The sequence below is a fragment of the Ranitomeya variabilis genome, chromosome 5, assembly GCF_051348905.1.
Source record: "Ranitomeya variabilis isolate aRanVar5 chromosome 5, aRanVar5.hap1, whole genome shotgun sequence".
Classification (NCBI taxonomy): domain Eukaryota; kingdom Metazoa; phylum Chordata; class Amphibia; order Anura; family Dendrobatidae; genus Ranitomeya; species Ranitomeya variabilis.
This window is the reverse complement of record NC_135236.1, coordinates 167,293,893-167,315,880: the sequence shown is the minus strand read 5'-3', so window position 1 is coordinate 167,315,880 and position 21,988 is coordinate 167,293,893. Positions and strand designations below refer to the sequence as shown.

Genomic DNA, 21,988 nt, shown 5'->3' with positions numbered 1-21,988 from the left:
AGAGACAGAATTGTGGCAAGGCACAGATCTGGCCAAGGTTACAACAGAATTTCTGCAGTACTCATGGCTCCTAAGAGCACAGTGGCCTCCATAATCCTAAAATGGATGAAGTTTGGTACCACCAGAAGTCTTCCTAGACCTGGCTGTCCAGCCAAACTGAGCAGTTGTGGTAAAAGAGCCTTTCTGAGAGAGGTAAAGAAGAACCCCAAGATCACTGTGGCTGAGCTCCAGAGATACAGTAGGGAGATGGAAGAAAGTTTCACAAAGTCAACTATCACTGCAGCCCTCAGCCAGTCAGGTCTTTATGGCAGAGAGGCCCAATGGAAGCCTCTGCTCAGTGCAAGACATATGAAAGGCCGCATAAAATTTGCTATAAACACATGAAGGACTCCCAGACTATGAGAAATAAGAGTCTCTGGTCTGATGAGACAAAGATAGAACTTTTTGGTGATAATTCTAAGCGGTATGTGTGGAGAAAACTAGGCACTGCTCATCATCTGCCCAATACAATCCCAACAGTGAAATATGGTGGTGGCAGCATTATGCTATGGGGGTGTTTTTCAGCTGCAGGGACAGGACGACAGGTTGCCATTGAAGGAAACATGAATGCGGCCAAGTACAGAGATATCCTGGATGAAAACCTCTTCCAGAGTGTTCTGGACCTCAGACTTGGCCGAAGGTTCACCTTCCAACAAGACAATGACGCTAAGCACACAGCTAAAATAGCAAAGGAGTGACTTCAGAACAACTCTGTGACAATTCTTTACTGGCCCAGCCAGAGGCCTGACCTAAACTCGATTGTGCATCTCTGGAGAGATCTGAAAATGGTTGTCCACCAACGTTCACCATCCAACCTAATGGAACTGGAGAGGATCTGCAAGGAAGATGGGGTGCAGAGTACATTAATGAGAAAAAATGAATTTTTTTAATTTACCAAATGGCTTCAATGAAACAAAGAGTGAAAATTTTAAATGGGTCTGAATACTTTCCTTATCCACTGTACATCACAGGAGACACTGGGACATATGCACACCAGGAGATGCTGAGGAACATACATCACAGGATAAGCTGGGGTACACACATCACATTAGACACTGGGGACATATACATCACAGAGGGGATAGGGCACATACATCACAGGATAAGTTAGGGCACATACACTCACTGGCCACTTTATTAGGTACACCTGTCCAACTTCTTGTTAACACTTAATTTCTAATCAGCCAATCACATGGCGGCAACTCAGTGCATTTAGGCATGTAGACATGGTCAAGACAATCTCCTGCAGTTCAAACCGAGCATCAGTATGGGGAAGAAAGGTGATTTCAGTGCCTTTGAACGTGGCATGGTTGTTGGTGCCATAAGGGCTGGTCTGAGTATTTCAGAAACTGCTGATCTACTGGGATTTTCACGCACAACCATCTCTAGGGTTTACAGAGAATGGTCCGAAAAAGAAAAAAAATCCAGTGAGCGGCAGTTCTGTGGGCGGAAATGCCTTGTTGATGCCAGAGGTCAGAGGAGAATGGGCAGACTGGTTCGAGCTGATAGAAAGGCAACAGTGACTCAAATCGCCACCCGTTACAACCAAGGTAGGCCTAAGAGCATCTCTGAACGCACAGTGCGTCGAACTTTGAGGCAGATGGGCTACAGCAGCAGAAGACCACACCGGGTACCACTCCTTTCAGCTAAGAACAGGAAACTGAGGCTACAATTTGTACAAGCTCATCGAAATTGGACAGTAGAAGATTGGAAAAACGTTGCTTGGTCTGATGAGTCTCGATTTCTGCTGCGACATTCGGATGGTAGGGTCAGAATTTGGCGTAAACAACATGAAAGCATGGATCCATCCTGCCTTGTATGGAGCATCTTTGGGATGTGCAGCCGACAAATCTGCGGCAACTGTGTGATGCCATCATGTCAGTATGGACCAAAATCTCTGAGGAATGCTTCCAGCACCTTGTTGAATCTATGCCACGAAGAATTGAGGCAGTTCTGAAGGCAAAAGGGGTCCAACCCGTTACTAGCATGGTGTACCTAATAAAGTGGCCGGTGAGTGTATATCACTTGGGCACACACATCACAGGAGATGCTGGGGGTGTGGGGGAAAAGCAGTTTTTAGTATCCTATAACTCCCTTATTTTAACAGAAAACATGCTACTGCACAATGGAGTAGTTGCACACATGCTTGGCCATATTTCCATTTAAATTGGACTCATGAAAGTACCATATATGGGATTAGCAGTGATTGCAGCGATGGGAGAACCTCTAGTGATCAGCAAGTTATGACCGATCCTGTGGAGAGGTGATAGTGATAGTGTACTAAGATGGTAACAACCCTTTAATCAAATTCTGTAACAAAACGAAAACACTGATAGTCCTGACCCTGCATGTGCAAGACTCCTGTCAAGGTGATAAAATCAGAAACCACTAAAATGTAGTGAATATATATAGTTAGGGGACATCTGGAGGGGGCAAACACTTGTTGGGTACCTCAATGTTATTGTGCAAAGGTAAGCTATAGAAGTTCTGTAACTTTATACTCTTTCCTCTATGAAGATTTGACTTACTATCCATTTTATTGCCCTTTGCCAGTGGAAGTGGTGCAGTAGTACTGGTTTTTAGCATTAATATATCATTAGTCTACTTTTTATATAGCTCTTCCATTATGTCCACCAATGTGTTATTATAATTTGGAAGATACAGCTCCCTCACACAGTACACAGAAGATGTGAATTTAGATAGGCATACTGTTTGTGAGAACATAATAGATGACTGGAGGAAAACGGGTTGTGATGTGTCATCATTAAAGACCATGGAGAAATGGCATCATGGGTGATCTGGATTGAACCTCAGTCCTGGGCTTAGATTGCAAGACTGGAAAGTATTTTTAGAATTTTTAATTTTAATTTATTGCAAACACTAATACAAGTTATGTACCTTTCAACTGTCAGTGAAAGAAAACTTTCTTTTATGGTTTTGAATGGTTACGACTGGTCCTGATGATGGCTGCAAGAGATATCTCAGATGGACCTGATCACTTGACAGATTCTTGTTTTCAAACCTATTCCTTCACTGAGGGCAAGCAGAAATGTTGACAAGCTTTTCATTTCTGTGATTTTCTTTACCCTACAGGTTGTGCATTACATTTTTCTTTTTACATTGTGTGTATGAGGTTTCAGACACTTTCATTCACTTTGCAGAAGGTTTTCAGTTTCAGAATCCAGATAGCAAATTATCTCTTCAGAGAGGAAGAGGACTAGAACTCTAGTGCCACCTATTGGAAGTAGCAATCCGAACAGTCAATGTCGACCCTTTAACGAGCCTTGTCACATGACTTAGAATAATAGCCAAACCAGAATCTCAATTTGCAGACACTGTGTTTTGGGGTGCTGCCCCTCGTCAGTGCAAAGCGGAGATCTGATTTTGCTGTGTGAGTGGCGTCTGACCCGGATCCAAGAAGTATCGTTTCTCCTTGCGGAGGAGAAACGATACTTTTTGGATCCAGAATCCAGATAGAAAATCCACAGCATGTCTGCCCCATGTGAACATATCCTTTGATTGGAAATCCAAATGCAGTTTTTTAAGTCAAAAGTCACAATTGGAGAAGAACAAGTCCTTCCGTAACATGTCCCATTTCATTGTAATCCTTTACTAGCTCTGTGTGATTCCAGCCGTATGTGTCTCCACCACATCTTCTGTTATATCTCTTTTCTTCATTCATTTATTTCCCATGATTTGCCCACAGTAATATTAACAAAACAGATCCTAGTTACATCTGGATTTTTTCCCCAGAACACATGGAAACAATGGTCCATTTACTCCGTATCTCAGAGGTGAGATCTGAACTCATCCTGTCAATTTCATAATTGTACGAGCAAATGAGTTTGAACAATGGATTTCTGATACATCAGAACTTCAAGTCTTCTTTGTAAATGAATCACACTAGTAAGATCAAGAACAAAAGAGCCAGTCAGGCCGTGACTACCCTACTTTCCACACTGCAGGCACAATGCAAGCTTTATTCCATGTCAGAAGACAGGAAACATGGCCGAGATAGATTGGGGGTATAACGGATGCTCGACGTGGATATTATATTTTGATAGTTACTTAGAATGACTCTTACGTCCTTTTGTATTTGTAGTGTATATATTGTATGCGAGTAGAAGACAAACATTTACATGAATAATATGAACTCTTCGATGTTTTACTAGATTCATAGACTCTTAGCTCTTTAATCCTTTAAGGAACAAGGACTTTGGGAATTTTCCATTTTTGCGTTTTTATTCTTTTCTCACCTTTTTCCAAGAGTCATAACTTTTTTTAATTGACTTGATTTTTGCGAGACAAGCTGAGGTTTTGAGTGACACCATTCGTTTTGCCATATGATGCACTGAAAAGAGGGAAAAGAAATCAAAGTGGGGTGAAATGGTGAAAAAATGCAATTCCACCATTGTTTTTGTGTTTTGATTTTTAACGGTGTTCATTGTGTGCTAAAAAGTATCTGAAAACTGATTCTCCAGGTAAGTACGATTATGGTGCTACCAAACTCGCAGCATGTTTTTTTTATATTTACCGTGTTTACCTTAGAGGATAAAGTAATTTTATATTTTGATAGATTGGACTTTTACGACGCAGCAATATCAAATTTGTTTTGTTTTTTTTCCCCTTTATTTATCACAGGGGAAAAGGAAAATGATTTGAGTTTTCTTATAGTTTTAAATATTTTTTTACATTTTTTTAAAGTCTCCACTGTATTGCAGTATATTGTGAAAATCATGAGCTCAGCCAATGACTGGGCTTTATATCAGTACCAAGATGGTAGCAATAGGGGCCTTCAGCAGGTCCCCAGCTTCCATCGTATCCCACTAATCACAGGTGGCCAATGGGAGCCGATACACATCAGCACCGACGCACGTTCCATTGAAATACCACTGTCAGAGATTGACAGCAGCATCTAAATGGTTAACAGCAGTGGTCAGAGATCAGCAACTAAGCCAGTGTGACACGAACATGTTACACAGTCGAGTGCCATCTGATATGTTATAAGATAGCATTTATAGAAGAAAAAAGTCTCGCACTCAACTTCAGTATATTCGTAGATTTAATGGGTGCTGATGTAGCACTAGAAACGTTTCAGCCTTAGTTCGGCTTTCGTCAGTCACTACAACATTTATAATGATAACAGAAAAAACAAATGTATATATAAGCAATTAAATTAATAAAACATAAAAAAATTAATAGCAAATAAAGTATATACAATATAGGAGAGCCATTTTGGTAGGATGATAACATAATTACTGACAGAGTATAACAGAGTATAACAATATGCAATATTCTCGCCCAACATGGTGATAAATTGTAAAAAGAGCATATCATAGGAGTAACACATACCGTGCTGTGTTTTACAACATGTGTGGCCAATTTAACGGTCAGAATGCTGGTGGTGCGTGTTGCCTAGAGGGCATAACAGAAGAGGGCAATAGTACATAACTATGTGAACGGTGAGGATGTGACTGTAAGTGCACTGAGAAACACCAAGATACTTACTCTAGAAAGTCGCGTTATGAGAATGGATAGTGATTAAATGGAACAGAATGCTGAGGAGACTGGAAATGGATGAAAACATAAGGGGATAGAATGTGAGTATAAATCCTACAATAGATTATGAATTTCTACTGTATATGTTGTTTGACATGTTAAACTGACATATTCTTTTTCATTTTGTAGAATCGTCTATACTAATGATGTCTGCCACAGCACGAACCTTCACTGGATCAATCACCACTTTCTGTGCCACTATGCACCACGGACCACCCTGAAATTTATTCGCTTGATTGGCACTTGAGTTATGTATGTCTCCACATTTACTCACATGCACCATCGTGTATCACAACGATCCACAATGTACACCCTGTGGTATATTTAGACACATACATCAGTTCCTTCATGTATGAGATGCCTGCTCTTTAAGGCACTTAATATTGTATGGATATACAAGCGCTATTCAATCTTTCCTATCTTTTTCCCTATTTGTGCCTTTTATTTTCTCTTATATGTTCTATATCCATTGGGCCATGCCTATACCCTCTAACCTCCCCCTCCAGGTTCCCCCTTGTTACACTTAGGCTACTTTCACACTAGCGTCGGGAACAACCCGTCGCTGCGCGTCGGGCCGACGTTCCCGACGCTAGTGTGGTCTCCGCCGCACAACGGGGGCAGCGGATGCATATTTTCCACGCATCCGCTGCCCCATTGTGAGGTGCGGGGATGTGCGGGGAGGTGGGGGCGGAGTTCCGACTGCGCATGCGCAGTCGGAAAAAGCGGACCGTCGGGAGCAAAAAACGTTACATGTAGCGTTTTGTTTTCCCGACGGACCGCTACCATACGCCCAAACGCCGCCAAACGCATTCACCGTTTGGAAATGCGTCGCAAATGCGTCGCAAATGCGTCGCTAATGTTACTCTATGACGAAACAACGTATCCAGCAAAAACTTTTGCTGGATGCGGCGTTTCGCAAAAACGACGCATTTGCGACGTATTGCAGTTAACGCTAGTGTGAAAGTAGCCTTACTCAGCCACATAGTGTTCAGCACATCTCAACAATTATCTCCACCCCCTCCCCTTGGGTCCGCCCATCTAGGACCAAAACACCTAACAGCCGACCTAATATGGATAGTAGGTCCACACGCCCACACACAGGATATTAGATCATTAGACTGGCCTTTGTGGTTATATCTGGCACTTTTGCTAGATATAACACCGCTTACACTGTGGAACGCTATACCGCTAGTACTATGGAACGCAAACACTCCTTTTACATGCAGGGCCATGGACTTCCGGTCCGGCCGCTGCAGCATCATGTCACTTCCGGTTTTACACATACCCGGAGCTTAAAGCACGCAGCTTTACTCATGATCCCAGACAAGCGGTGGACACCGCGTCGGTGAGGATCACACTTTCTCCACAGCGGCTCCCCTCCAGGTAAGACAGCGTTTCTCCACACTTAGTGATATGCCACCACATTGTTCAACATAAGCGATGTTTAGTTCCCATATCTCGTTTTTTATAGCCCACGGACCTCAAATTTGGTCGCCCTTGGGAAATTATACCCTACACCCGGACCAGACCCTCTGAGGTAACCACATACAAAGGGAGGTTTTCTCTATACAACGCACTATAATGGATACTGTTATTTTATACTCACATTCTATCCCCTTATGTTTTCATCCATTTCCAGTCTCCTCAGCATTCTGTTCCATTTAATCACTATCCATTCTCATAACGCGACTTTCTAGAGTAGTATCTTGGTGTTTCTCAGTGCACTTACAGTCACATCCTCACCGTTCACATAGTTATGTACTATTGCCCTCTTCTGTTATGCCCTCTAGGCAACACGCACCACCAGCATTCTGACCGTTAAATTGGCCACACATGTTGTAAAACACAGCACGGTATGTGTTACTCCTATGATATGCTCTTTTTACAATTTATCACCATGTTGGGCGAGAATATTGCATATTGTTATACTCTGTTATACTGTCAGTAATTATGTTATCATCCTACCAAAATGGCTCTCCTATATTGTATATACTTTATTTGCTATTAATTTTTTTATGTTTTATTAATTTAATTGCTTATATATACATTTGTTTTTTCTGTTATCATTATAAATGTTGTAGTGACTGACGAAAGCCGAACTAAGGCTGAAACGTTTCTAGTGCTACATCAGCACCCATTAAATCTACGAATATACTGAAGTTGAGTGCGAGACTTTTTTCTTCTATCTATCTTAAGGATTTGGGTACCTAGTCTCCGCACCATAAATAGCAGTGCACACGGTGTTTTCTCTTCATAAGATAGCATTTGACCCAATGTTATACCATGGAGCAGGGCAGATCAGCAATTATTTTCCCACTCTGCTTTGGCATGCGAAAACATGCACCCATACAAGTCTATGGGTGTGTGTGATACATCGGACTGCACTCGGATGTCATCCCTGTGCTGTCTGATATACGCCGAGATAGGCAATGGAGGAGATGGAGAATTTACTTTCTCCGTCTCCTCCACTCCTGTGCTGGTGCTGCCATATTCTCATCCTAGAGAATCGTAGCACAGTGCCCTGATACTCTGATCACGCTCGAAGCAGAGTTCAAGCAGAGTGTCATTAGCATATTGCATACGGCTAGTGTGATTCCAGCCTTAGAGTCATACTTTAGCTATGTAATAAAGCTGACATTAGTCCAGACTGATTATTCTCATCAGACTTTGATCATAGTGTGGTCCAAGTTTCATCAGTTTTTCTTGTGCGTGAATGACATCCAAGTGCGGTCCGATATTTTAATGGATCCATAGACTTGCTTTGCAGATTTTGATTCGACACGCAGATCAAAATTGGACTTATCGCCAATATTTTTATTGGATAATCTCGGTCTGAGGAAAAAATCAGACTTGTCAAAAGCCCTATAGAGTATCATTAAAATGGATAGCGCTCGTATGAGAAAAACTGACATGTGAATGAGCCCTTGGGGACGACGACTAAGAATTTGAGTTCCCTTCTCACTTATGATATAGTTTTGGTGTGAGCCAAGAGTGGGACAAGTTCTCTGGTGCCCAAGGCAGGTGTTTCATAATGTACCCAGAGGTTCAGTATAATAGCTGTTTGCCAATAATTCATTTAAGTGTCCCCTGCTCCCCCATCTCCACTAATCCTGAGTGCTTTTATATATCCTCTGTATTCCCATCCTTCCTACTTATGTGCCGTTCTCAATGTGGCTGTTGTAGCGCCCCTCCCCCTCTCCTGGCTATTATTCATATTATTTCCCAATGTCCTAATTAGAAATGCTCATCAGACCTCATTGTTATCAGCTGCTATAACTCAGTATAAATTAATTTAAATAAAAACCTGAATGCTTTTTTCTATGCAAAAATTTGTACTCAACTCAAGCAGCTTACGCCACCTATCCTTTGGTGACAGTAGGAATATACAAGACTAATGAAAATTAGTCATGTTACAATGTATATTTTATATAATATGTATGTATGTATCAATAACATGAGAATGGAATGAAACTAAAAGGGAGAAGATACAGATTAGATATTAGAAAAAACTTTTTGACAGTGAGGGTGATCAATGAGTGGAACAGGCTGCCACGAGAGGTGGTGAGTTCTCCTTCAATGGAAGTCTTCAGAGGCTGGACAGTGATCTGTCTGAGATGGTTTAGTGAATCCTGCTTTGAGCAGGGGGTCAGACATGATGACCCTGGAGGTCCCTTCCAACTCTAACAATCTATGATTCTATGAATAATCAAAAACTATAATTTTATTACTGTACAGTTTATTGTGAAATTTTGAATTGTTCGCAGTGCTATAACAAAAATCCTTTTTATTTTGCCCATTTTAAAGCAGTTGTTCATTTCTATAAATGCGACTGCTGCAGCCAATCACTCTGCTCAATCTCAGTGGTAAGGTGGACGACATAAGGCTGCTGACTCCAATGACTGCAGCAGTTATGTGTTGCAGACAGGATGTCACTTCTGCAATCCTATAAACAAAGATTGGTGGGGACAACGCATAATCCTCTCTTTTTTATTTGTTAAACTGGGTAACCCATTTAATTGGCAACTGTGAAATATCCAGTGGGGTGAGGACATAGGGGATAGATAATTTGATGGATGGATGCTGCTGTTACGCACTGCTATGTACTCAGTTTGCCTTTTAGAAATTGTGTCCTCCCTGTAGCCTAGCTCAGATATAAACTCTGAGGTCAGTAACCCCTCACTCATCCTTCCCTAGATAGTATATGTCAGCCATTTTGCAAGTTCATATCTATACAGCTCTGGTTGAGAATCATCTTTTTACCTATTGCTACCAAAACTGTGCATAATTACAAATATTCAGCTTGAAAATAAACCTCCTGGAATCTTCATACGTGCCTCCTGCAGTCTCCGCACGCTAACTAATTAAATCTCTTCGTGTGAGTACTGGCTCATACAGACATGCATAGAAACAGTGTCTCAAGATTAGTTATGGAGTCAGACTAAATAGATATTATAGATAGCTAGATAGATAACCAAAAAAGTTGAATGCAGCACACCATCTTGTGTAGAAAAATGTTATTTAATAGCTCATAAAGTGATGTTTCGGCTCCAAGTGTGAGTCTTTCTCGATGCTTGAGAAAGCTCACTCTTAGAGCCGAAACGTCACTTTATGGGCTGTTAAATATCATTTTTCTACACAAGATGGTGTGCTGCTTTCAACTTTTTTTGTTATAATTGTGGACTAGTATGTACCTGGGAGTCTCTGCACTCAAGTTGCTGGTGTTGGTTTCTTCTTCTTAGATAGAAAAAGTAAAGAATGGAGGCAGCACATGAAACAATATGGCAAAAAAACAGTGGTTTATTAGCTCATAATGGCAGTGTTTTTTTTTTGCCATATCGCTTGGTGTGCTGCATCCAGTCAGTACTTTTTATCTGGACGGTTTGATTTTTGCCAGAGTGGATCGGCATCCACTTTACCCTGTGCTGCTCCTGCTTTTTTTTTAAAATAGATACTACACTCACCGGCCACTTTATTAGGTACACCATGCTAGTAACGGGTTGGACCCCCTTTTGCCTTCAGAACTGCCTCAATTCTTCGTGGCATAGATTCAACAAGGTGCTGGAAGCATTCCTCAGAGATTTTGGTCCATATTGACATGATGGCATCACACAGTTGCCGCAGATTTGTCGGCTGCACATCCCAAAGATGCTCCATACAAGGCAGGATGGATCCATGCTTTCATGTTGTTTACGCCAAATTCTGACCCTACCATCCGAATGTCGCAGCAGAAATCGAGACTCATCAGACCAAGCAACGTTTTTCCAATCTTCTACTGTCCAATTTCGATGAGCTTGTACAAATTGTAGCCTCAGTTTCCTGTTCTTAGCTGAAAGGAGTGGTACCCGGTGTGGTCTTCTGCTGCTGTAGCCCATCTGCCTCAAAGTTCGACGCACTGTGCATTCAGAGATGCTCTTAGGCCTACCTTGGTTGTAACGGGTGGCGATTTGAGTCACTGTTGCCTTTCTATCAGCTCGAACCAGTCTGCCCATTCTCCTCTGACCTCTGGCATCAACAAGGCATTTCCGCCCACAGAACTGCCGCTCACTGGATTTTTTTTCTTTTTCGGACCATTCTCTGTAAACCCTAGAGATGGTTGTGCGTGAAAATCCCAGTAGATCAGCAGTTTCTGAAATACTCAGACCAGCCCTTCTGGCACCAACAACCATGCCACGTTCAAAGGCACTCAAATCACCTTTCTTCCCCATACTGATGCTCGGTTTGAACTGCAGGAGATTGTCTTGACCATGTCTACATGCCTAAATGCACTGAGTTGCCGCCATGTGATTGGCTGATTAGAAATTAAGTGTTAACAAGAAGTTGGACAGGTGTACCTAATAAAGTGGCCGGTGAGTGTATAAGGGCCGTGCACGACCGTATTTTTGGTGCGAAGGAACCAATTAGTACAGACCACACTAATACTAATGTTATTCAATGGGGCAGTGCAGATGAACAATGTTTTTTCACTGACCGAATCGGCTTGTGAAAAAAATCACAGCATGCATGATTTTCTTCTGTATCAGATGAGACTCACCCAGCCAAGTCTATGGGTGTACAAAACAATCTGATGCCACAGTATAGCATCCGATTTTTACAGATACATTGCAATTCTGTAATAGTAATCTGTAAATGATTAATAGCTGGTTCTGTAAAAAGCAGATTGTACATAGGACTGCACACAGATGACAAATGAGAAAAAAAGCTGTCCCAATTTTCTGAATGAAACTCTTACATGTGCCTCTTTTTATACGGTCATGTGAATCTATCCTAATACTGGAAAACGTATATGGTAGCTTATGTTTGCAAAGATAAATTTAAATATTTTTTTAAGGAGTTATTATGTAAAAGCAATGTTTTGTTTTTCTTAGTGTTATAAAGAGAAGCAATATCGTTAAGCCAATTAGTTGAAGTCTCCCTGATCTTCCTACTAAGAGAACAGCTACAAATGAGGAGTCTGGAATTTGCCATATAGAGACTATTGTTCCCCTTGAATGAAGCTTCTAATCAAACAGGGATACTTACAGACATTGAATAGAAGAGAATTTCTTTTTTGAGAACACACAAGGCCAGAAAAAGTGGTGCCAAGGTTAATTTGTATAAAAGTATGTTACAATGTTTCTTTACATACTTTCCTAATGAACTGTTTATAGTGATACAACAAATACTATGACTAATGAGTAACCAATTATTTATTGTAGAATAAAAAATTAGCAACTATGTGGATTTTTCACTATCAACAAAAAACAAAAACAATTGAGTTCACAATCCAGTTCCTTAAATGACATGCTAGGGGATATTTAGCAAACTTTACCAGATCAACTTTGAATTATGGTGACCAAACACAAAAATATCAGCTAAAAAAGCAGAAAACACGATTATTAAATTTACTACTCATCTTCTCCACTTAAGCATGTTTGACTTTTTGAATGCAAAATTTGCTGGAATCGAGAGTGGGTGCAATGTCGCTTTTGGAGAGCCCCTGAGGTGCCGAAACAGTGGAAACCCCCCATAAGTGACCCCAGTTTGGAAACTAGACCCCTAAAAGAACTTATCTAGATGTGTGGTGACCACTTTGAACCCCACAAAAATTTATAACATTAAGACGTTAATACAAAAAAAACCCTAATTTTTTCCACAAAAATAATCTTTTAGCCGTATTTCTTTTATTTTCACAAGAGTAACAGAAAGAAATGGACCCCAAAAATTGTGCAATTTCTCCTTAGTACACCGATACCCCATATGTGGAGAAAAACTACTGCTTGGGTGCACGGCACGGCACCGTTTGACTTTTTAAATGCAAAATTGGCTGGAATCATTAGCGGACACCATGTCACATTTGGAAAGCCCTTAATGAATTTTTGGAATGAGGAAGGAAAAAATAAACATTTACTTTTCGTTCACAAATATTTTTCTTTAGACCCATTTTTTTTTTTACTTTTGCAAGTGTTACTGGAGAAAATGGACATACAATTTGTTGTGCAATTTCTCCTGAGCATGCCGATGCCCCATATGTGGGGGAATCTACTGTTTGGGCACACAGTAGGGCTTGGAAGGAAAGGATCGCCATTTGACTTTTTGAATGTAAACTTTGCTGGCATACGGTAATTAGCGGATGTCATGTCATGTTTGGAGAGCACCTGATGTGCCTAAACCAGTGATGGCGAACCTATGACACGCGTGTCAGTGCTGACACGCGTAGTCATTTTCAGTGACACACCGGCCGCCGGCCGCGGACCCATAGAAATTGCTTCTTTCCCAGGGTCTGAAGGAGAGGAAACTCTCCTTCAGGCCCTGGGAACCATATTAATGTGTAAAATAAAGAATTAAAATAAAAAATATAGCTATACTCACCTCTCCGACGCAGCCTGTACCTCCGCGAGGGAACCGGCAGCGTTGTTTGCTTAAAAATCGCGCTTTTCCTTCCTTACGTGAAGTCCCGGCTTGTGATTGGTCGCGTGCCGCCCATGTGGCCGCGACGCGACCAATCACAGCAAGCCGTGACGTAATTTTAGGTCCTTCAGGATTTTAAAATCACGTTCTGGCTTGTGATTGGTCGCGTCGCGGTCACATGGGCGACGCGACCAATCACAAGCCAGGACGTCACGGGAGGCAGGACAAGCGCGCATTTTAAAATGCGCGCTTGTCCTGCCTCCCGTGACGTTCCGGCTTGTGATTGGTCGCGTCGCCCATGTGACCGCGACGCGACCAATCACAAGCCAGAACGTGATTTTAAAATCCTGAAGGACCTAAAATTACGTCACGGCTTGCTGTGATTGGTCGCGTCGCGGTCACATGGGCGGCACGCGACCAATCACAAGCCGGGACTTCACGTAAGGAAGGAAAAGCGCGATTTTTAAGCAAACAACGCTGCCGGTTCCCTCTGTGAGGTCCAGGCTGCGTCGGAGAGGTGAGTATAGCAATATTTTTTATTTTAATTCTTTATTTTACACATTAATGTTGTTTCGATACCGATACCCGATACCACAAAAAGTATCGGATCTCGGTATCAGAATTCCGATACAGCAAATATCGGCCGATACCCGATACTTGCGGTATCGGAATGCTCAACACTAATGGCATCCGATCCGATTTTTTATCGGATCGGATGCCATGCAGGAGGTCTGTGGGTCCAAACAACAGAGCTCCGGTGCAGAGCGTCTAGGCCTGGGACTTCCGGTAGGCCAGGCGCAGCTCCCGGAAGTCCCAGGCCTCTGCGTCGGATCTGTGTTGTTTGGGCGGCATTGCGCTGCTCCCTGCTCCCTGCTGCGCCGGCCAGAAGTCCCAGGCTGCACTTCTGAGGCCTGAGGAGATCGCTGTCTGGAGGCCCTGTGATTGCTGTCTGGAGGCCCTGTGATTGCTGTCTGGAGGCCCTGTGATTGCTGTCTGGAGGCCCTGTGATTGCTGTCTGGAGGCCCTGTGATTGCTGTCTGGAGGCCCTGTGACTACTACAGCAACCATCATCCAGTGAACTGTGGGGTGTCATTGGCCATTACTGAGATAAGTGAGAGGGAGCCGCAGTGATGGCGAACCTGTGGCAGTCCAGCTGTTGCAAAACTACAATTCCCATCATGGCTGGCCATTCAAAGCAAAGGCTTTGGCTGTGAAGACATGATGGGAATTGTAGTTTTGCAACAGCTGGAGTGCCACAGGTTCGCCATCACTGGAAGAATTCCCCCTCCCCCTCACTTATCTTAGTTCACGGCACCCCACACAAGTTAAATAATAGCAAGACCAACAAAAGAAACCAACTGACAGATGAACAAAGAAGTCACTAAGCAGGTAAGTTAATTCTAATTATACATATTTGTTATTTAAACTATACATGTCGCAAAATTATGTTTTTTTATCAAGGTGACACACCACCCAAGTTATGCTCGGTTTTTTGGCGAATTTTGACACACCGAGCTCAAAAGGTTGCCCATCACTGGCCTAAACAGTGAAAAAAAAACACAACTGATGCCATTTTGGAAACTAGACCCCTCAAGGAATGTATCTTGAAGTGTGGTGAGTACCTTGAACTCCCAGTTGTTTCACAGAAGTTTATAATGTTGAGCTGTAAAAATAATAAATCAAATTTTAGCCCCAATTTTTTTATTTTCACAAGTGTGTGGGGGCCCTACCCCCCATCAAAAAAAGAAATTAATGAATAGCTGGTTTTTGGTCATTCTGCCTCACAAAAATCGGAATAAAAAGAAATAAATAAATGTCATGTGCCCTAAAATGATACCAATACAAACGTCAACTCATCCTGCAAAAAACAAGACCTCACATGACTCTGTGGGCCAAAATATGGAAAAATTATAGCTCTTAAAATGTGGAGACACAAAACTATTTTTTGCAATAAAAAGCGTCTTTTAGTGTGTGACAGCTGCCAATCATAAAAATCCGCTAAAAAACCCCTCTATAAATAGTAAATCAAACCACCCTTCCTCACCCCCTTAGTTAGGGAAAAATAATAAAATATTTTTTTTTTATTTATTTCCATTTTCCCGTTAGGGTTGGGGTTAAAGTTAGGGTTAGTGCTGGGGCTCTCCAAACCCGACATGGCGTCCGATCTCAAGTCCAGCCAATTCTGCGTTGAAAAAGTAAAACAGTGCTCCTTCCCATTCGAACTCTCCCGTGCGCCCAAACAGTTGTTTACCCCAACATATGAGGTATCAGCGTTCTCAGGACAAATTGGAAAACAACATTTTGGGGTCTAATTTCTCTTGTTTCCCTTGGGAAAATAAAAATTTGGTGGCTAAAAAATCATTTTTGTGGGAAAAAAATGATTTTTTGTTTTTACGACTCTGCGTTATAAACTGTAGTGAAACACTTGGGGGTTCAAAGTTCTCACAACACATCTAGATAAGTTCCTTGGGGGTCTAGTTTCCAATATGGGGTCACTTGTGGGGGGTTTCTACTGTTTAGGTACATCAGGGGCTCTGGAAATGTAATGTGATGCCTGCAGACCAATCCATCTAAGTCTGCATTCCGTCCCCCGCTCCTCCCCTTCCGGGCTCTGCCATTTTTGTGGAAAAAAAGATTTTTTATTTTCACGGCTCTGCATCATAAACTGTAGTGAAACACTTGGGGGTTCAAAGTTCTCACAACACATCTAGATAAGTTCCTTGTAGGGGTCTAGTTTCCAATATAGGGTTACTTGTGGGGGGTTTCTACTGTTTAGGTACATCAGGGGCTCTGCAAACGCATGTGATGCCTGCAGACCATTCCATCTAAGTCTGCATTCTAAACCGCGCTAGTTCCCTTCCGAATTCTGCCATGCGCCCAAACGGTGGTTCCCCCCACATATGGGGTATCAGCGTACTCAGGACAAATTGGACAACAACTTTTGGGGTCCAATTTCTCCTGTTATCCTTGGAAAAATACAAAACTGGGGGTTAAAAAATAATTTTTGTGGAAAAAAAAAGATTTTTTATTTTCACGGCTCTGCGTTATAAACTGTAGTGAAACACTTGGGGGTTCAAAGTTCTCACAACACATCTAGATAAGTTCCTTGGGGGGTCTACTTTCCAAAATGGTGTCACTTGTGGGGGGTTTCAATGTTTAGGCACATCAGGGGCTCTCCAAACGCGACATGGCGTCCTATCTCAATTCCAGTCAATTTTGCATTGAAAAGTCAAACGGCGCTCCTTCCCTTCCGAGCTCTACCATGCGCCCAAACAGTGGTTTGCTCCCACATATGGGGTATCAGCGTACTCAGGACAAATTGTACAACAACTTTTGGTGTCCAATTTCTCCTGTTACCCTTGGTAAAATAAAACAAATTGGAGCTGAAGTAAGTTTTTTGTGATTGCTGTAAAACACCTTAAGTGCAGTTTTTAGAATGGTGTCACACTTGGGTATTTTCTTTCATATAGACCCCTCAAAGTGACTTCAAATGTGATGTGGTCCCTAAAAAAATGGTGTTGTAAAAATGAGAAATTGCTTTTAACCCTTATAACTCCCTAACAAAAAAAATTTTGGTTCCAAAATTGTGCTGATGTAAAGTTAACACGTGGGAAATGTTACTTATTAAGTATTTTGTCTGACATATCTCTGTGATTTAAGGGCATAAAAGTTCAAAGTTGGAAAATTGCAAAATTTTCAAAATTTTCGCCAAATTTCCGCTTTTTCACAAATAAACGTAGGTAATATCAAAGAAGTTTTACCACTATTATGAAGTACAATATGTCATGAGAAAACAATGTCAGAATCATCAGGATCTGTTGTACCGTTCCAGAGTTATAACCTCATGAAGGGACAGTGGTCAGAATTGTAAAAATTGGCCTGGTCATTAATGTGCAAACCACCCTTGGGGGTTAAGGGGTTAAACAGAAAATTCAGTTTGTTAACAGCTAAGTGTTAAAGGCTTTGTACTAATCATAAGGATTTCTTATTGTTATAGGCATGACTGTAGAGTCGGAGTCGTGGAGAAGTCAGTGTCCATTTTGGTGGAGTCGAATTCGGTATAAAATGGACTGACTCCATCTCCTAAAAAGTAGTCTTTCTTCACCGCCCAACAGTATAACATTCTGTGTAACATCTGTGCTGTCAATATGATCACTGCACCCCTAGATGAATTCATTGAGAGGTGTAGTTTATAAAATGGGGTCACATACCAAGTGCTGCTGTTTTGGCAACTCAGGGCCAATGTGACATGGCACCCTCAAACCAGTCCAGCAAAATCTGAACTCCAGTGTGGCGCTTCTTCTCTTCTGAGCTTTTGACAACAAGTTTTGGGGTCCATTTTCTTCTGATATCCTTTTCACAGATCAACGTTGTATAATTTTGTAAAGCATCTGTGGGTTCAAGGTGCTCACTACACATCTAGCTAAATTCCTTGGGGGTCTAGTTTCCAAAATTGGGTCACTTGTGGGGTGTCCATTGTTTACACACATCAGGGGCTCTCCAAATTTAACTTGACACCCGCAGTCCATTTAATCAAAGTCTGCATTCCAAAATGTTACTCCTTTCTGAGCCCTGCCATGCTCCTAAACAGTAATTTCCCCCCACATATGGGGTATCTGCACAATAATCTTTGGGGTCTATTTTTTCCTATTACACACACACATCTAGATACATTCCTTGAGGGGTCTAGTTTCCAAAATGGGGTCATTTCTGGGGGATTTCCACTGTTTAGGCATATCAGCAGCTCTCGAAATGGGACATGACGTCCGCTAGTGATTCTATTAAATTTTTATTAAAAAAGTCAAATGGCGTCCCTTCCCTACCAAGTCTTGCCGTGCGCCCAAATAGTAGTTTTCTCCCACATTTGGGGTATGGGCGTACTCAGGAGAAATTACACAACAAATTTTATGGTACATTTTCTCCTGATACCCTTGTGATAATAAAAAAATGGGGCTAAAAGAACATTTTTGTGGGAAAAACATGATTTCAAGTTGCTCACCACATATCTAGATAAGTTCCTTGAGGGGCTTTAGCTTCCAAAATGAGGTCACTTTTGAGTGGTTTCCACTGTTTAGGCACATCTGGGACTCTCCAAATGCCATATGGTGTCTGCTAATAATTCCAGCAAAGTCAAATGTGTTCCTTCCTTTCTGAGAATGACCGGACACCCAAACGGTAGTTTTCCCCCACATATGGGGCATCGGCGTGCTCAGGAGAAATTGCACAACATATTTTTGGGGTCCATTTTCTCCTGTTACCCTTGTCAAAATAAAAAAATTGGGTCTAAATTTTAAATTTTGTGAAAAAAATTAAATGTTAAAGGGTGAAGGGGTTAACAAGTCCATAAACCAAAAAGCAATAGCACCCAATCACTTAACTTTATGGGGTTGTCATCTTCTCTTTTGTTGTTCTTTTGTTGTTTTTGCAATTCACTGTGCATGGCATGAAGTTTATTTGAATCCTACAATGTCTGCCAGACCCCTTTTATTCCTACTTTTGTTTTTCAGATTGGCAGGGGGTTGTCCAATGGCAATAAACCTCAAGTAACTGCCATAAAAAGCAGGAGAAAGACTTTGGAGTAATTCCCAGACTGTGTGAACACTAGCTTAGGTAAGTGAGCCACAGTATTTCTCTATTTTTACTAAAGTTATCTTTCAACTTCAGACTTTATTTTATATCTCTGTATTGTTATTGTGCATCTATAATGATAGTGTTCATTATAAATCTGTCCACCACTCCCTTCTACTATCATAAATGTAAGGGATCTGACTGCACAGGCTTTATCTTTGCACACAATTACTATATATTTAATGTCGGACAATCTTTGGAAGAGCAAAATTGATGTCAGGCAAGGCGATTGATGACTCCTGACTTCAGTCTATTCCTTCCGAATACTGTACAGATCAGTGCTCAAGTTAATGCTCAAAGTTTATGAAATTTTTAGATAAATTTCACCTCTGTAATAATAATTATATATGACCTGAACAAATCCTATCTGCAGTGCAATTACTGGCCTAATGTGCCCAATTTTACCCTCAGACGTCTGCATGGTTTATTATCTGTACCAAAGAAGATTAAGGGAATATCATTTTTGCTCTTACAACTTTGGGTTTCTTCTGTAGATCACTTGGGGCATTTATTGTGAATTCTTCCACATAGATTTTTAAACACTATTTTAAATACTAAAGACTGGAATTTGTAATATATTCTGTGCCAGATAAATTGCTAGCACAGCTCAGTAATTGCAGCACTAAAGGACACCCAGGAATCCAGGGAACCGGCCAAAGGGTTATTGTTCCAAGCCCCACTCAGCCAGTTACGGTTTCTCCTCATTTTGTGTAACATCTAATGGCATCTCCTGAATGTTCTGCGCTGATTTAATTAATAAGCCTGACTGAGTACTGCCTTGTGACGCCTAATCCCAACCCAGTGACTATACAAGCTTTGGGCTGGCGTCCTCTGGGCAGAAAAATTGTGATTACAATCCATGCATCCAAACCAAACTTTTCAAGATTTCCTACACTGACTTACTTTGCTGTCTTACTTACCTCTGTTCATCGGTGAGTATGATGATGGGTATGATGTACTGACTCCGGTAAGTGTGCCCCTCTCATTTCATCATTAGGAGACCAGTTTCCAAAGTGCCCATTATCAATGGCAATAATGATACTGGGCAGAACAAGAGACAGATGCATTTCTGCTTGAAGAAAATGTGCTTTATTATTATTATTATTATTATTATTATAATTATTATGTGCTTATTAATCAGGATTAAAAGTGGAACTTATGTTCTGCTGAGTCAGGCAGATTGTGCACTACTACATATATATATCACTTTATCTGTCATTGTCTTTATGTTTCCATGTGTTTTGTCCATTCCGTCCAGGGTTCTAGTATAGTGATACGTATAGTTACAATGCCTGTATTACATTTGTAAGAAAACTGTAGCTCCATCGTTAGTGGGGTCAGTATAAAATATATTATCTGATGTTTGAGGAACATTTTTACAATAATCAGTGGCCACTTCATGATGCAGCTTGTTCATCACTATGTCTGCATTTGCTATATTCTAAGACATATGTAGACTTTGTATCCCCGACGTACGCTAGAGGAGCATTATGAAGCCACATTGAGCCCAGTTTTCATGGCGCAGATGGATGGTAAGTGGATTGAAAGGGCGAATATAAAAACTGAAGCAGGTCACATGCATTTTACTGAAAAAAAGAGCGTGTTCATCACTGAGAAAAAGAGAATGGGTTGTGGTATATGTTCTCACATTGTCAAGAAAATTAAGCATTTTAATAGGGCTGACATTTTGAGGACTTTTCTTTACGCTTGAATTTGTTATATTGGTTACTATCTGCAGCTACATCTTTTCCTGCAGTAAAAAGGACAATCAGACCTTATAATCTGATGTGTTCTCAGAAACCTAGAATATATATGTGTATTATTAGTGCATGAATGAATACTGTCACTTTTAACTGCCCCATCTAAGATGCGCTGAAGAGTGACAACCGATGATGTACACCAGAAATATAATGAGCAGTTGTCACTTCCCTGTCCGCAGATAGATGAGGTAGATGGTACATTACACCACAGTCATCATGGAGCATAATCCTAATTCTTCCTGACACCTGCATGCTGACTGCATCCACATATCAATGTTGATTACATGCAGTATACCGGCTGTTTATATAACTTTCTGCCAAACACAATGGCCAATATGTGCTTGCTACAGATTTGTATTATTCTATGAACACATGCAATGATTTCCATCTTTGAGCGTTAATTCCATGGAAATATTCGGTTATGAGACAGAGACTCAGCTGAAATTTGTAGTTCCACAATATCCACAGATTTACATCCTTTGATTTATTAAAACTAAGTGTCATCCTCACTGAGAATCATTTTATATACTTTCTCCCACTTCCATTATTTCCCCAGCTTCTTGCGTGAGCAAAGAAGAAGTGAAATGTCAGACATTGTAAGTATCCCCCTTGTGCTCGGTCACTTGGGTCAGAAAATTTTTACGATTTTTAACTTTTGCTAAATAAATATTGGTTGTGTGGTAAAAATGTCTTCCCATGTGGTGAGGTACTGGACTTTTTGGGTAGGTGGTCGTTTGGTGAATGCATTTCCAGCTGGCCATAGAACTCTACTACAATTAGGAGGTTTGTGTGGTAAGAAAAGCAATGAAGGTCCCGGAAAGGGAGGACGATCATTGTAAGAGGACTCAGGCTCATAATCAGATATGTATTTTTTCTTTACGGCAGCCTGTCAGCACCAAATGACTGTTCAAACCAAGCACAGTGCACACTTGGCATCATGCGGTGCATCCTCCCACCTACATGATTTCCATATACCCTGTCCCCTCCTCCTGGATTGACAGCTCTGATTTTACAGGAGCCAGAAAGGGCTGGAGATACATGGAAAACAAGTACATGGGAAGGTGCACTGAACTGCTGGTCTATGCCAAGTGCGATTTTGAGCATACACTTGACGT

At 41.3% G+C, this 21,988-nt stretch overlaps 1 protein-coding gene across 4 annotated transcripts in view; it reads left to right on the top strand.

The window, feature by feature from the left end:
* Positions 1–4,043: 4,043 nt before the first annotated feature.
* The window catches only part of RLBP1 (retinaldehyde binding protein 1), a 97,215-nt gene continuing 79,270 nt past the window's right edge, over positions 4,044–21,988 (top strand). Inside the window, exons 1-4 of one of the 4 annotated variants that reach the window (XM_077263470.1) lie at positions 4,044–4,520; positions 11,964–12,197; positions 18,993–19,095; positions 21,430–21,469. In XM_077263470.1, the coding sequence (XP_077119585.1) occupies positions 21,458–21,469 (12 nt within the window). In that variant the 5' untranslated portion in view covers positions 4,044–4,520; positions 11,964–12,197; positions 18,993–19,095; positions 21,430–21,457. Of the gene's footprint in view, positions 4,521–11,963; positions 12,198–18,992; positions 19,096–19,865; positions 20,046–21,429; positions 21,470–21,988 lie in introns of those variants that run through there. The other 3 variants (XM_077263471.1, XM_077263469.1, XM_077263468.1) reach the window with 3 other exon arrangements.